Source organism: Phacochoerus africanus, chromosome 11 (assembly GCF_016906955.1).
Source record: "Phacochoerus africanus isolate WHEZ1 chromosome 11, ROS_Pafr_v1, whole genome shotgun sequence".
In the NCBI taxonomy this organism is placed as follows: domain Eukaryota; kingdom Metazoa; phylum Chordata; class Mammalia; order Artiodactyla; family Suidae; genus Phacochoerus; species Phacochoerus africanus.
This window is the reverse complement of record NC_062554.1, coordinates 93153221-93166418: the sequence shown is the minus strand read 5'-3', so window position 1 is coordinate 93166418 and position 13198 is coordinate 93153221. Positions and strand designations below refer to the sequence as shown.

At 40.0% G+C, this 13198-nt stretch overlaps 1 protein-coding gene across 2 annotated transcripts in view; it reads right to left on the bottom strand.

The window, feature by feature from the left end:
- Nucleotides 1-13198, bottom strand: part of ELAPOR2 (endosome-lysosome associated apoptosis and autophagy regulator family member 2) — a 181981-nt gene that overhangs the window by 4282 nt on the left and 164501 nt on the right. For both annotated transcript variants that reach the window (XM_047753103.1, XM_047753104.1), the window contains 2 exons: nucleotides 8882-9060; nucleotides 7434-7599 (listed from right to left, as the gene is read on the bottom strand). In XM_047753103.1, coding sequence (XP_047609059.1) covers nucleotides 7434-7599; nucleotides 8882-9060 — 345 coding nt within the window. The remainder of the gene's footprint in view (nucleotides 1-7433; nucleotides 7600-8881; nucleotides 9061-13198) is intronic.

Here is a 13198-nt window from a genome sequence, read left to right as displayed (position 1 = left end):
CGGGAACTCCAAGAAAAAAAATTATTCTGTTGACTAAAATTGCTATTTGAAACAAAATGTGGTACACTGAACCTTCTCAGGGAGAAAAGCTCTACCTTACTTGTTTCTTGGGATTGTTTTCAAGAATCTTTTCAAGCTTTCACTTCTCTAGCTATAGAATAACAACAAAAGAAATACTGCAATAGGAGGAAACACTTGAAAGCTTATGTAGTGCTTGTAAGGCCAACTTACTCTTTTAGATTCAGCTCAGAGGTAATTTTCCCTTAAACAGTTTCCCTGGCACCTAAAGGTGTCCTTCTTTATAAGATACCACCTTATAAATGAGGAATCACCAGACAAAACCAGATGAGAAGTCTAAGGAAAGTGATGATGGGAGATAAATTCTCATGGGTCTACTATGTTTCTTCAAATCTTATGAGGAAGACACTGGTTGTCCTTTATTTTAGATGATTGTTTCAAGGATGTTTCTATAGCAAAAGGCCTTGAATGATATAAAGTCTCCTTCTAAAACAACAGAAAAGTTTGCTTGTGGAGTTCCTGTCGTGGCGCAGTGGTTAACGAATCCGACTGGGAACCATGAGGTTGTGGGTTCGATCCCTGGCCTTGCTCAGTGGGTTGGGGATCTGGCGTTGCTGTGAGCTGTGGTGTAGGTTGCAGACGCAGCTCAGATCCCACGTTGCTGTGGCTGTGGTGTAGGCCAGTGGCTACAGCTCCGATTGGACCCCTAGCCTGGGAACCTCCATATGCCCTGGGAGCGGCCCTAGAAAAGGCAAGAAAGACAAAAAAAAAAAAAAAAAAGAAAAGAAAAGAAAAGAAAAGTTTGCTTAGAGCCCTGAAAGCTAGGAATGGTGTCTTTCCCTGTGGAGCAAATGGCAGCCATGCTTACTGCACATTATGAAAGACTCATGTTCCACAAGCCGGTTCCCCTTCTATAATAGGACCCACTGTGTATACAGGCCACACTTAATCCACTTCATTCTGTGGGAAGTGAGTCTTCAGAAACCAAAACAAATGCTGATTTGTCATTTGGGCTACTGCTATTATTGCTGTGAGTAATGAACTGTGTTTTATCTCTGACCCAGAGGCTTCATCCTATCTTCCAAAGTATCTATGAAACTATGGCAGGCTAATTTGTTGACTAGTAGGTAGAGTGAGATTTCATTAGCTTCACATTTCTTCACTGTTTTGCCAATAAGAATGGGAAATTCACAAAGACATTTCTAGAAGAGAGCTTTTCACACTGGCTAACAAGATTTAAGGGACGTCCCTGAGAATAGTAACAAACCTGCTGACCAAATACTATGGTCAACAAAGCAATAAAACAGTCTCCCACTTCATTGCCTATAATGAAGAGGAACTGGAGAGCCGATGCAGGCTGAGTATTGGGAAGTGAGTTTGAAGGATTCACAGTGGGCCTGAATGGTGTTAACTCTTCTCTGGGCAGGAGGACAGCATCCTAGGCAGGCCAGGGTGTGCATCATAGGAAAAACTAGCACTAAAAGTCATCCTGATAGGAAAAGCTTTCACCCCCTTTCATATAACAGGTACAGAAACATGTCCCTACAATAAGCATTGAAGAGAAAATGGAAATCACTTATGGGCAGAAACCAGGTGAACTGTCCAGAATTTTGCCTGGTTCACTTTGCAGATGAGGTGGCAGGAGTCAAGAAGGATTGTTAAGAATGGAAACTGTGAGGCTCCCATCGTGGCTCAGCAGAAATGAATCTGACTAGCATCCATGTGGATGGAAGTTTGATCCCTGACCTTGCTCAGTGGGTTAAGGATCCGGCGTTGCCGTGAGCTGTGGTGTAGGTGGCAGACAAAGCTTGGACCTGGCATTGCTGTGGCTGTGGTATAGACCAGAGGCTATAACTCCAATTCTACCCCTAGCCTGGGAACCTCCATATGCCTTGGGTGCAGCTCTAAAGAGACAAAATAATAATAATAATAATAATGGGAACTGATAAGCCATCCCAGGGCTTAACACCTCTTATACTTTGTCCTGCCAACTTCAGAAGCCCCCAAAGATGCAGTAAAAGGTCTCTGAGGTTTTGAAGTGCATCCTCTCAACTCTCACTGCGATGAGAGAGCTCTGGCTTCCTCCTGGAGTGGATTTCCACAGAAAAACTTAGGGAGGCACTGATGACTGGGGAGCTTGCTGCCCCAGCCTGGGTTCATAAGGAGGAAGATGGTCACTGGAGAATGATAAACTGACTCCAAAACATCTAGATAAATGAGTATGGTCAGTCCCATCCTGGAAATTTCCTTTATCCTTTATATAAAAACCAGGCATTAACTTAAATATGACAATGGAGGAAGAAATAAGGTGAATTCTTTTTTTTCCTTTTTCAGCTTCACTTGTGGCATATGGAAGTTCCCGGGCCAAGGATCAAACCTGAGCCACAGCTGCAGCAATGCCAGATCCTTAACCCACTGCGCCGGGCCAGGGCTCCAACTGGCAATGCCATAAACAAGAGCCAGATCATTAACCCACTGCACCACAGCAGAAACTCGCAAGGTGAATTCATTTTTAAAAAGGCTCCTGTATATGAGTCAAGCCCAAATCAACAAAAGGACATAAAGCCTGCAGCCTTAGGCAGAAGTCAGTCTGGCTGTCACTTCTGAGTCAAAGCGTCCCCAACGCTGAAAGAGATGATGTCAGCATGATAACCTTGCTGTTCAACATAGGACTTTGAAGGGACCAAAAACACCTGAAGTTTGATTGGCTCATAATAACAGCAAATGCCAAGTCTTGTTGGCTGTCACAGAGGTTCGCTTCCCTCTGAACCCTTCATCCTTCCCTCCCCACCTATGCTGACTTCAGCTGCTTTAAAGAAAAAGATGATTAGAGGAAGGACCCAAGTTTTCCTGCCCTAAGTGGAACTTAGGGCCACAGACACCCATCTGAGCCTGAGAGGGAGCCTTGGGAAGGGGAGGGACTCAAACACTTACAAGTCTGTTTGTTATAGGCACTGAAGTCACCATCCTACCTGAACCTGCAGGAGGAGAAGGGCACAAAATTTAAACTAAAGGGTTTTAAGCAAGGTTCTCAGTGGGGAAGGGAAGGTAATGTGACCTTGTTCAAGGGGTTCTAGTCCCCATTCAAGATGCTGCTTTTGCTTCCACATCTGAGTCTAAAGTAGGAATTGATGGTGTGTACTTACATTTTCTCATCTTCTAAGCACTGGAAAAGAATCTGCTGGTCAAGAGCACCCATGCAGGAGTTCCTGCTGTGGCCCAGCAGGTTAAGAACCCGACTAATATCCATGAAGATTCAGGTTCGATCCCTGGCCTTGCTCAGTGGGTTAAGGATCCAGGGTTGCTGTGGCTATGGTGTAGACCAGTAGGTGCAGCACGATTTGATCCCTAACCTGGGAACTTCCATATGCCATGGGTGTGCCCCTAAAAAAGAAAAGGAAGGAAGGAAGGAAGGAAGGAAGGAAGGAAGGAAGGAAGGAAGAGAGAGAGAGAGAGAGAGAGAGAGAGAGAGAGAGAGAGAGAAAGAAAGAAAGAAAGAAAGAAAGAAAGAAAGAAAGAAAGAAAGAAAGAAAGAAAGAAAGAAAGAAAAAAGAGCAACCAGGAAAAGAGAAGGATGACTCATATATTTATTCCAAGGGCCACTACTTTCTCTGCCATGTGCAACAAATGTGTGAATCAGAATTGCACAAAGCCAGGAGTTCCCTCCGTGGCTCAGCAATAATGAACCCAACTAGTATCCATGAAGATGCAGATTCAACCCCTGGCCTCGCTCAGTGGGTTAAGGATCTGGAGTTTCCATGAGCCGTAGTGTAGGTCACAGACATGGCTCAGATCCTGCATTGTTGTGACTATGGCCTAGGCCAGCAGTTGCAGCTCAGATTCGAACCCCAGCCTGGGACCTTCCATATGCCATGGATGTGGCCCTAAAAAAAAGCAAAAAAAAAAAACTGACAAAAATATTTCTGACTCTGTGTCCATCTCCTCTTGGTCCACACATCTTAATAAAGCAGTTCAGTTACTAAATATGGCTGTCTCCAAAAAGGGATTATTAAGGGATCATCTCTTAATAATTAAGGGATCATCTTCTCTAGGCTGCTTCACAGATAATTATTAGCAAGAACATTTAATAAGAATAAATAAGAATATAGGAGTTCCCGTCATGGCACAGTGGTTAAGGGATCCGACTAGGAACCATGAGGTATTGGGTTCGATCCCTGGCCTTGCTCAGTGGGTTAAGGATCCGGTGTTGCTGTGAGCTGTGGTGTAGGTCGCAGATGTGGCTCGGATCCCACATTGCTGTGGCTCTGGTGTAGGCCAGCGACTACAGCTCTGATTTGACCCCTAGTCTGGGAACCACCATATGCTGCAGGAGCAGCTCAAGAAAAGGCAAAAAGACAAAAAAAAAAGAACATTTAATAAGAATATATAAAAACAATCTCCCTAAGGTTATATACACATGTGAAAACACAGGATTCTGTCCTGACTACCCCTGACATGATGTGTCCTTATTTACCCCAACAGCAACCCTCAGGATGTCTGATGGTAGTATGGCCAGAAGGGAGCCTAAGAGATTCAAATATAGTTCTGGTTTAGCCACCTGTATGGCTTATTGGCTTGTCATGGTACTAATCAGAAGAATAACCATTTAGTTGACTACACAGCTCATGAAGACCTCCTACCATAGCCCACATGGAAAAAGGTAGAAGACAGATGAGGTCTCCCAAGTGTTTTTAAAAGCCCTTGACCTTCTTGTACCTGAATGTTCTAGAGCCCAGATCTAGGCACCAGTAGGAGAAGAGCTGAAATGAAATGAATCTTTAGCCACTGACAGGACAGACTGATCTGTGGCATTGGAAGATCAATAGTGCAGTCTGATAAGGAGATACCTGGGAAAGATACACCTTAGATCCTAAAAGGTGCAAAGGATGGGAGGATAGTCATGATTATTTGTCTTTCCTAGTCACCCTGTCACCTTCCTATGTAGGAAAATGCCTTAGTGTCCTCTCTCTCAAATGGTTTCAAGTGCCTTCAATTTAACTGACTACTGGGTCTACCAAAAACACCAGATGCTCCAACCACAATTTGGTTACCATTCTCCTCAAACTTACTGAAAAATCTATCAAAGACCATAGAGATGGTGCCAGCTTCTGCTCCCAAACAATGGCAATCAGCATCTCCATTCCCACTGCCACGGAGGGGATACATACCACCCAGCCTGCAGTATGGACAAACAAGAAAGGTTGGATCAACTGCCTGCAAGCAGTCTTAGTCCAAAGGTGAAGAAGAGACACAATTGTTTGAGGCGAATCTGGAATACTGAAGTTGACAAGCCAGCAAGGAGGTTGCAGGCATTGTCAACCAATGTTGCCTAACTAAATAGGTCTCATGTGGTGGCCCCCTAAAATTGTAAATAATGCTTCCTTTTCAGAAGTACCATGTATACTTCCAAGGTTATGCTTCTCGTGTAGAAGCCAGGCATTGACTTCTCTCCTAAAGTGTGGCTTATTCTACACAGTTAGGAGTGGTCCTAAGTGGTCATAATTCAACTGTTTATGCAACATCCTCGATAGGTCATCTTTTCAAAATCAGGCTATCCTGGGTTACTCCAAGGAGGTTTCTGAGTGGGATCTGTTGCTGTTCCTATAGTCCTGTAGGAAGTGGGGCTTCAGAATGGCTATAAGTTTTGATGTTTTGGCTAGTGATTCTGCTGTGAGTGTTAAACTGTCCTGATCAGAAGTCCCATGTCTTCTCAAGTATCCATGAAATCGTGGGAGGCTCAGTTGTTAAGCTTGCAAGGAGGGTAAAATCTCAGTCCTTGACAATCACTGTATATTTATTATTCTGTACCAACAGTATCCTTTCAAACTACCATATTAATATTAAATAACCATTAGCATAAGGGGAATAGGGCTTATTCATTTTATTTTTAAATGATCCCCTACGACACACTTACGTGCCTAAATTAAGAAATGATTACTAAGACACTCTCAATAAATGGAGTATTTTACCACTTGTTTTTCCTGCTGAAAATCCTTTGAAATTCATTTTCTTTCTACTGTTTCATTCTGTTTTTAATCCTCAGTAGGTAAACTGGTGATTTCTCATCTTTTAAGTCAATGGTGAAAAATGACAATAAAATGTGTTTAAAAATAATACCTAAGGCTTCATGTTACCTGTTTGGATACAGTAATCATTTCAAGCTGCTAAAAGTGACGGCATCTGATAAGGTCAAATCTCAACATTTTATATAACTTTTATTTTCTCTACATGGAACGAAGTACAAGTGAACATGAGATCTTTTACCTACTTAAAATTTTTCATCTTTTAGTATTATATTATCTCTGAGAAAATTCACATATTACAAAAATGTATTTCTTCAAAGACTAAAGACTCCCATTAATTCAAAACTCCCCCAAAGCAGCTACTATTAGCAGTTTCCTATTCAAATGCTAACACAAATGTAGAGCTGATAGAAGTATGATAAGCCATGTGTTGTTTTCACTTCACTTACCTTACTTATCTGTGAGTACACATAGCCATGGCAATCTTTAACAGGTGCAGAGTTGCACAATATTCCATTACTTTGATATGCAGAAATTTCTTATCTAACTCCTTACTGATGGTGTTTAAGGTTGTTTCTACTGTAAACTATTACATTTAGAGTGGATAAGCACTGCGGTCCTACTGTATAGTACAGGAAACTATATCCAAACTCTTGTGATAGAACATGATGGAAGATAATAAGAGAAAAAGAATGTATGTATGTATGACTGGATCCTTGGCTGTACAGCAGAAATGGCACAACACTATATATAAGCTATACTTCACTTATATCTTGAATCTAATATACGGCACAAATGAACCTTACCACAGAAAAGAAACACATGGACTTGGAGAACAGACTGCCAAGGAGGAGGGGTTAGGGGAGGGAGTGGGATGGACTGGGAGTCTGGGGTTAATAGATGCAAACTACTGCATTTGGAGTGGGTAAGCAATGAGATCCTGCTGTATAGCACAGGGAACTATATCTAGTCACTTGTGATGGAGCATGATGGAGGAAAATGTGAGAAAAAGAATGTGTGTATATATATATATATATATATATATATATATATATGTGCATGTGTGTATGTGACTGGGTCACTTTGGTGTACAGTAGAATATTAGACAGAACACTATAAACAAATATAATGGAAAAAATAAAAATCATTTTAAAAAAACAAAAGAAAAAAACCTATGCTTTAAAAATTTCTTTTCAAAATTTGTAAAGAAGCAATGCTGTAGTGAAGGTTCTTACATTTACATTCTTAGGTATTGCTCAGAGTGTTTTGTTGGATAAACACCCATGGAAAACAGATACGCTGAATGATGGTTTGCATAGGCACCACTGCTAGATTAACATGGCCCCCTATTTATAAAAGCACAGTAACACCAGGATAAAATTCTGCTCTCACCTTTGTTGCCAAGGATTTGAGTTTCCCCAGAAGTGACTGTTTATTGGAATAAACAACTTCCTCTTCATTGTCTTCTCCTTCCATGATAGCACAGCTGTCTGCAGCTGGGAGTTCACACTCTTTTGAGTTGGTGGTCATTACTAATTTGGAATATTTGTACTCCAGTCTAAGTAGTGGTAAATAAATAAAGTGGCTGTTTAGTATAAATTAATATGTATTTTATGTCCGCTATTTAAATTGTCTTGTATAGACCTGCCCCACCAACATATTTCCCTCACCCGCAGCCATCGCACTATGTATTCTCATTAATCTACTAGCTATGCACACATCTTTTCCAGAATTCCAGAGAATCAGCGCAATACAGTTAACTTTATCACTTATTTTACATTGACTAAATTGTCCCATTATGACAAATTTATGAAAAAACAAAGAGAACATCTCGGGTCTGGGTGCATTTTCTTCATTTATAAATATTTGGAAATTAATTCACAATGCAGCTTTCCAAAGTTTCGTTCTTAAGGATGAGAATGTTACACAGGCATGTGATATGGCTTCTCCATATCACTCATTCCTTTCTACTCCTCACTCCAGATATTACAACTGTCCCTAGATAATACAATACAGAAAGTTCACAGCCCCACAGACATGTGAATCTTTTTTTTTTTTTTTTTGGCTTTTTAGGGCCACACCCATGGCATATGGAAGTTCACAGACTAGGGGTTAAATCAGAACTACAGCTGCTGGTCTATACCACAGCCACAGCAACACAGGATCCAAGCATCACCTATGACCTACACCACAGCTCATGGCAACACTGGATCCTTAACTCACTTAGCAAGACCAGGGATAGAACCCGCGTCCTCACGATACTAGTCGGGTTTGTTCACCACTGAGCCATGATGGGAACTCCCTGAATCATTTTTAAAGAGTTACATCATGTTAATATGTAATCAGAAGTTAGACTGATTCTCAATTTCAGATTCTTGAAGTCCTTAAGTAAAATAGAGGTGACATTTGCCTATACATTTAGTCTGTTTCTTTGCAAATATCTGCCCACAGGAAATTGAAAAAGAAAAAGTGGAGCAAGAAGGCAGCATGTTGTCATGAAAAGAAAAAAGACATACAAAGAAAACCTGCCTTCCATTCTCAGCTTTGCTCCCAGCTACCCGAGTAGCATGGAGCCTCTGTTCTTTGCCTTATTTTTTTTAATTTTATTTTTAACACAAGTAGGTGATTTATCATAATGTTTTAAAATGATTTTTAATGTTCTCTGATCTGTCTGTCATCAAAACAATGATCATTTCTGCTTGCCTTCTCAAAGGCCTTTCCTACAACTCCTTCATGAGAAGAAATTTCTTGCATCCCGGAGAGAAACTGTTGGGTATAACGATTAAGTTTAAAATTTTCACAACAAGAGATTTTTCAGTTGTGTTACAGAGGTTACTTACTTCTGATTCTTTTTCCAGAAGTAGCAAGTTAGAGCAACCAGCAAAACAGCTGTAAAAGCTCCCACACCTGCTCCCACTTTTAGCCAAAAGTCAACCGTTTCACAGGTGGACAACTTTTTCTCAGGCAGAGAAATTCCTTTAATGCACCACTTAGGTTCATTCCATACATATAAGGTTTCCTTTGAAAAAAAAAACACACACACAGATGACATGAGAAATGAGATTGTGAAGAAGGGTTTTGCTAACCCTTTATTCACAGTCGTCAGAGAGCATTATTCAGCTTTCATCTAACAGAGGCTCCAAAAAAGAGAGGAGAGGAGAGAGAATAAGGAAATGATGAATGAAAAATGTGACAAAACCATGAATTGTCAGATCAGAAGGCTTGCTTCATGCTGAGGTTGAATAAAAATGACTCCATTTGGGTATATCATTTGTGCTATTTTCTTCAAATTTCTGATGAGCCCTGCCTTCTTAGTCATGTTTTTAAATGAAAACTTAGAGTACGCTAACTAACTGGGATGGGTTTTACCCACTCATCACGTAGATCCATTTCCTCAAAAAGCATCTCCCCTGAGTGGAATAGCAGACCTTGAACCCAGAACATGTAGGTGAACCAAGACCGGCAGGTTTTGGTGACTGGTTTGAAGCGAGACACACAGACAGTACCCCCTTCCCCAGACCAGAATGAGGCGGGGGGGGGGGGTTACTCTGGGTCATCTCTACACACATGAGGTTCTCACTCTCATTCTCCCAAAGTAGATGACAATTGTGTTAGGACAATGTTTTCAACTGCTCATTGCAATCAACAAATGAACAGTAAAATCAATATACGGGTCTCAGCCAGAAATTTTTAAAAATGAACAGATCAAGTAAGAGAGATCAGAAGCAAAAATCAGAGTACAGGGCATGGTTCCTATATATTTCAACACATACAGTGACCAGTGGCAATCTGTGGGATGGCTGTACCCAATGACATTAAATGACACATTACTTTTTTTGTATTTTTATTTATTATTTTTAGCTGTGCCCGTGGCATATGGAAGCTCCTGGTCCAGGTATAGAACCCATGCCACAGCAGTAACAACATCAGATGCTTAACCCCCTGAGCCACCAGAGAACGCTGGCATTGTATTTTTTGCTTAGTGTGCCTCATTAAATTTTCTGGTGAATGATGCTAACTTTAGCAACACCCTAAGAGAAGCATAACACCATAATGTTTCATTTCATACACACACACACTTTTACAGTTAGACTTGAAGTGCATGATGTTCAGGAGGATCCTATTTATTTTGATGAAAAGTTTCAACCAAGTTTTGGATAAGAATTTCGAGCATGTTTTTAGAAAGGACATTGGTAATTGAAAGAAAAATTAACGTAACATTTTTATTAAGCTTAGTGTGAATAAACTATTTTTTAAATGTCTCGCATGATTTTTATAAGCAAGACGAGGTAAGAAATGAGGAGGCATGAGCAAGATGAACTACTGCCTCTCTAAGTGTAAATAATGACAATAAAGAGAAGAATGTTAACTTCAGTCAGCAAACACTGACTTCATCTGAAGGGCATCCAACTGAAAGCATTTATATGGTTGTAACAAAGATGCCACACCCAGGGAAAATTGCAAGGTCTACTGTCCAAAGACGGTCTTATAAAGAAACCATTAAGGGAGTTTCCATTGTGGCACAGTGGAAACAAATCTGACTAGTAACCATGAGATTGTGGGTTCGATCCCTGAATCTTGCATTGCTGTGGCTGTGGCGTAGGCCAGTAGCTGTAACTCTGACTGGATCCCTAGCCTGGGAACTTCCATATGCCTCAGTGCAGCCCTAAAAAGCAAACAAAAACAAAATCAAAACAAAACCAAAAAAACCCATTAACTCTTCAAATTGTTAAATAAAAGCAAACTATTGGCAGAATTTATTTTTTTGCCACACCCGTGGCATATGGAAGTTTCTGGGCTGCAAATCTGAGCCACAACTATAGCAATGATCCTTCAACCTACTGCACCAGGCTGGGATCGAACCTGATTCTCCACAGTGACCCGAGCCACTGCAGTCAGAACCTTAATGCACTGTGACACAGCGGGAACTCCCAGAATTTCTTAATCATTCTACAACTTAGGCATTTTATACATTTCTTAGCTGTTCTAGTCATTAGAAAGCTTTATCCCTTCATTAGGTCACATGTCATTGGCAAACAAGAAAATGGCTAACACTGCAGCTGAAAAATTTATTCTTCTAGCATGTAGGGATACTTTGTGCACAAGGTGAGATAAATTTGATGACAAATTTTAAGACATACCTTTTAGTGATAACATGGTATCTCTTCAAATCTTCACTACTGTATAACATTTAGAAGTAATGCTTAATACATACTTAGAATCCAGTATAGGTTTTTGAGATCCAATTTGATAAGAGCACTTTTATCATAAGTCTTGTATCTCTTTTAGTTTGTAATAGCTGTGTGTGGAGGACTTACACTGTATAAATTTAACCTCATGCACTTCTGGATTATGTCTTCACAGAATTAGGAAAGTGGACTCTCAGCCAATGTCAAGTGAAAAATTGCAACGAATGGAGCAGGCAATAGGACAAAAGCACAGTAGAGTTATTAAAATTTTAAAGATACCCATCATGTTATTTTGCGATCATTGTTTTTTCTGTCATAAGGCTTTGGCATCCAAAGAAACACACCCATGTCCATGGACATAATGGAAAATGCAGTAAAAGGTGTCACATGAATTGAAAGCTCATCAAAGAGGACTTCAAAATATATTATTCAGAGATCAGAGGTGAACATACCCACTTACTGTAGCAAACCCATTTCTTTGTTATTACAATGGAATATACTAAGGAAAGATGTTTTTCTAATTGAAACAATCTCATTGGCAAATATTTTCAAAACTTGCATCTAAGTACAACAGAAGGACACATTTAACTGACTTTGGTATTTCTCAAATGCAATTTGGAATTATAGGGGGAGAATTACATATGCCAATGTGTCAAACAAAAGAAAGTGTTCCAAAAGATACTACTCTCCAGGCAAACATTTAAAAAGCTACACTGGGCAACTATCTGTGAGCAACATTCTTATAAAATGTTGAAAAGAGTGTTTTCAGTGAAGACAGTTTGAATGAGATAAAACTAGAGACACTGTTGTCATCCCACTATCTGAAACTTCTAATCATCACTTTAGAGAATAGAAATATTAAATATTAAATAACACTTGGATACAAGGTTATTTAGCTTTTCAAAACTCCTGAGTTACACTCGGTGGCCAAAGAAGGGAATCTTCTGGGTTTCATTTACTCTAAAAAAGTGAGTATAAGAAGTTTATCATAATTTTAGAGAAAAGGTAAAGATTAAATTCCACTGTGAAGCATAAAAATATATTATTATTATGAGGATTAAAAAGAAACTATTTTTTGCGAGGCTGGAATTTTCATACTTGACCCACTTAAAAACGTTCAAAAGAAACTGGCCTGACCATGCCCTAGATGCATGAGCAGAGCTGTCACTGTGTGCTCTGAGCTGGAATGAGCTACCTATGTATAAACACAGTTACTGGATTAAATGAAACTTTCTAATTTTCAGTTTAGTACTGTCTATTTGGGGACTTTTCTACTTAGTATCACAGTATTAACAAAAACCCATTTTACATTGTTATGCCTAAACTTTGTCATAAAATATGAAAAGAAGTGTTGGTCCATAAAAGAATTATTTTTAGGCCTATCTCTGTGTGTCTGAGTTTTGTGTCTGTGTGCTAGGCTTAATGTACAATTTAGTTCTTACTACATGTTCACTGCCAGTCAAGTATGAAAAATACCAATTTAGAGAATAGGTCTTTATGTTTTGTTTTCTTGGAGGCAGACATGACTGCTTACAAATATGCCAAATGTATGGGATGGGGGAGGGGCATTCAGATTTTTTTCTCACACTTCAACCGTCTAACTGGCCAACTACAAGCTGTTGACGACTTTTCTGGACAGAATATCTCTCCCTTTCTGATGCCCTTAAAAATGAGGATTCTAGTATGTCCCCCATTCTATGCTAACTCAAAAATCAATCCTATCTAACTTCTAGGTCTCAGAAATACCACTGAAATCTCTGATCCTCTAATGCCCTTTCTCTAACAGTGTCCCCACACCGGTAGTGATCTATTCTCTCATCTGTGCTTCTGTGGTATCATTTCAATGGAATTTGAAGAGGGTGAGGGGTAAGCCATCTTGAAAGAGTAAAAGTCTGCATTTTTATATGGTACTAGTCCAGGCTGGTGCAGCTAAGTAGGTGCTCTCAAACACTATTTGTAGAAAAGCAA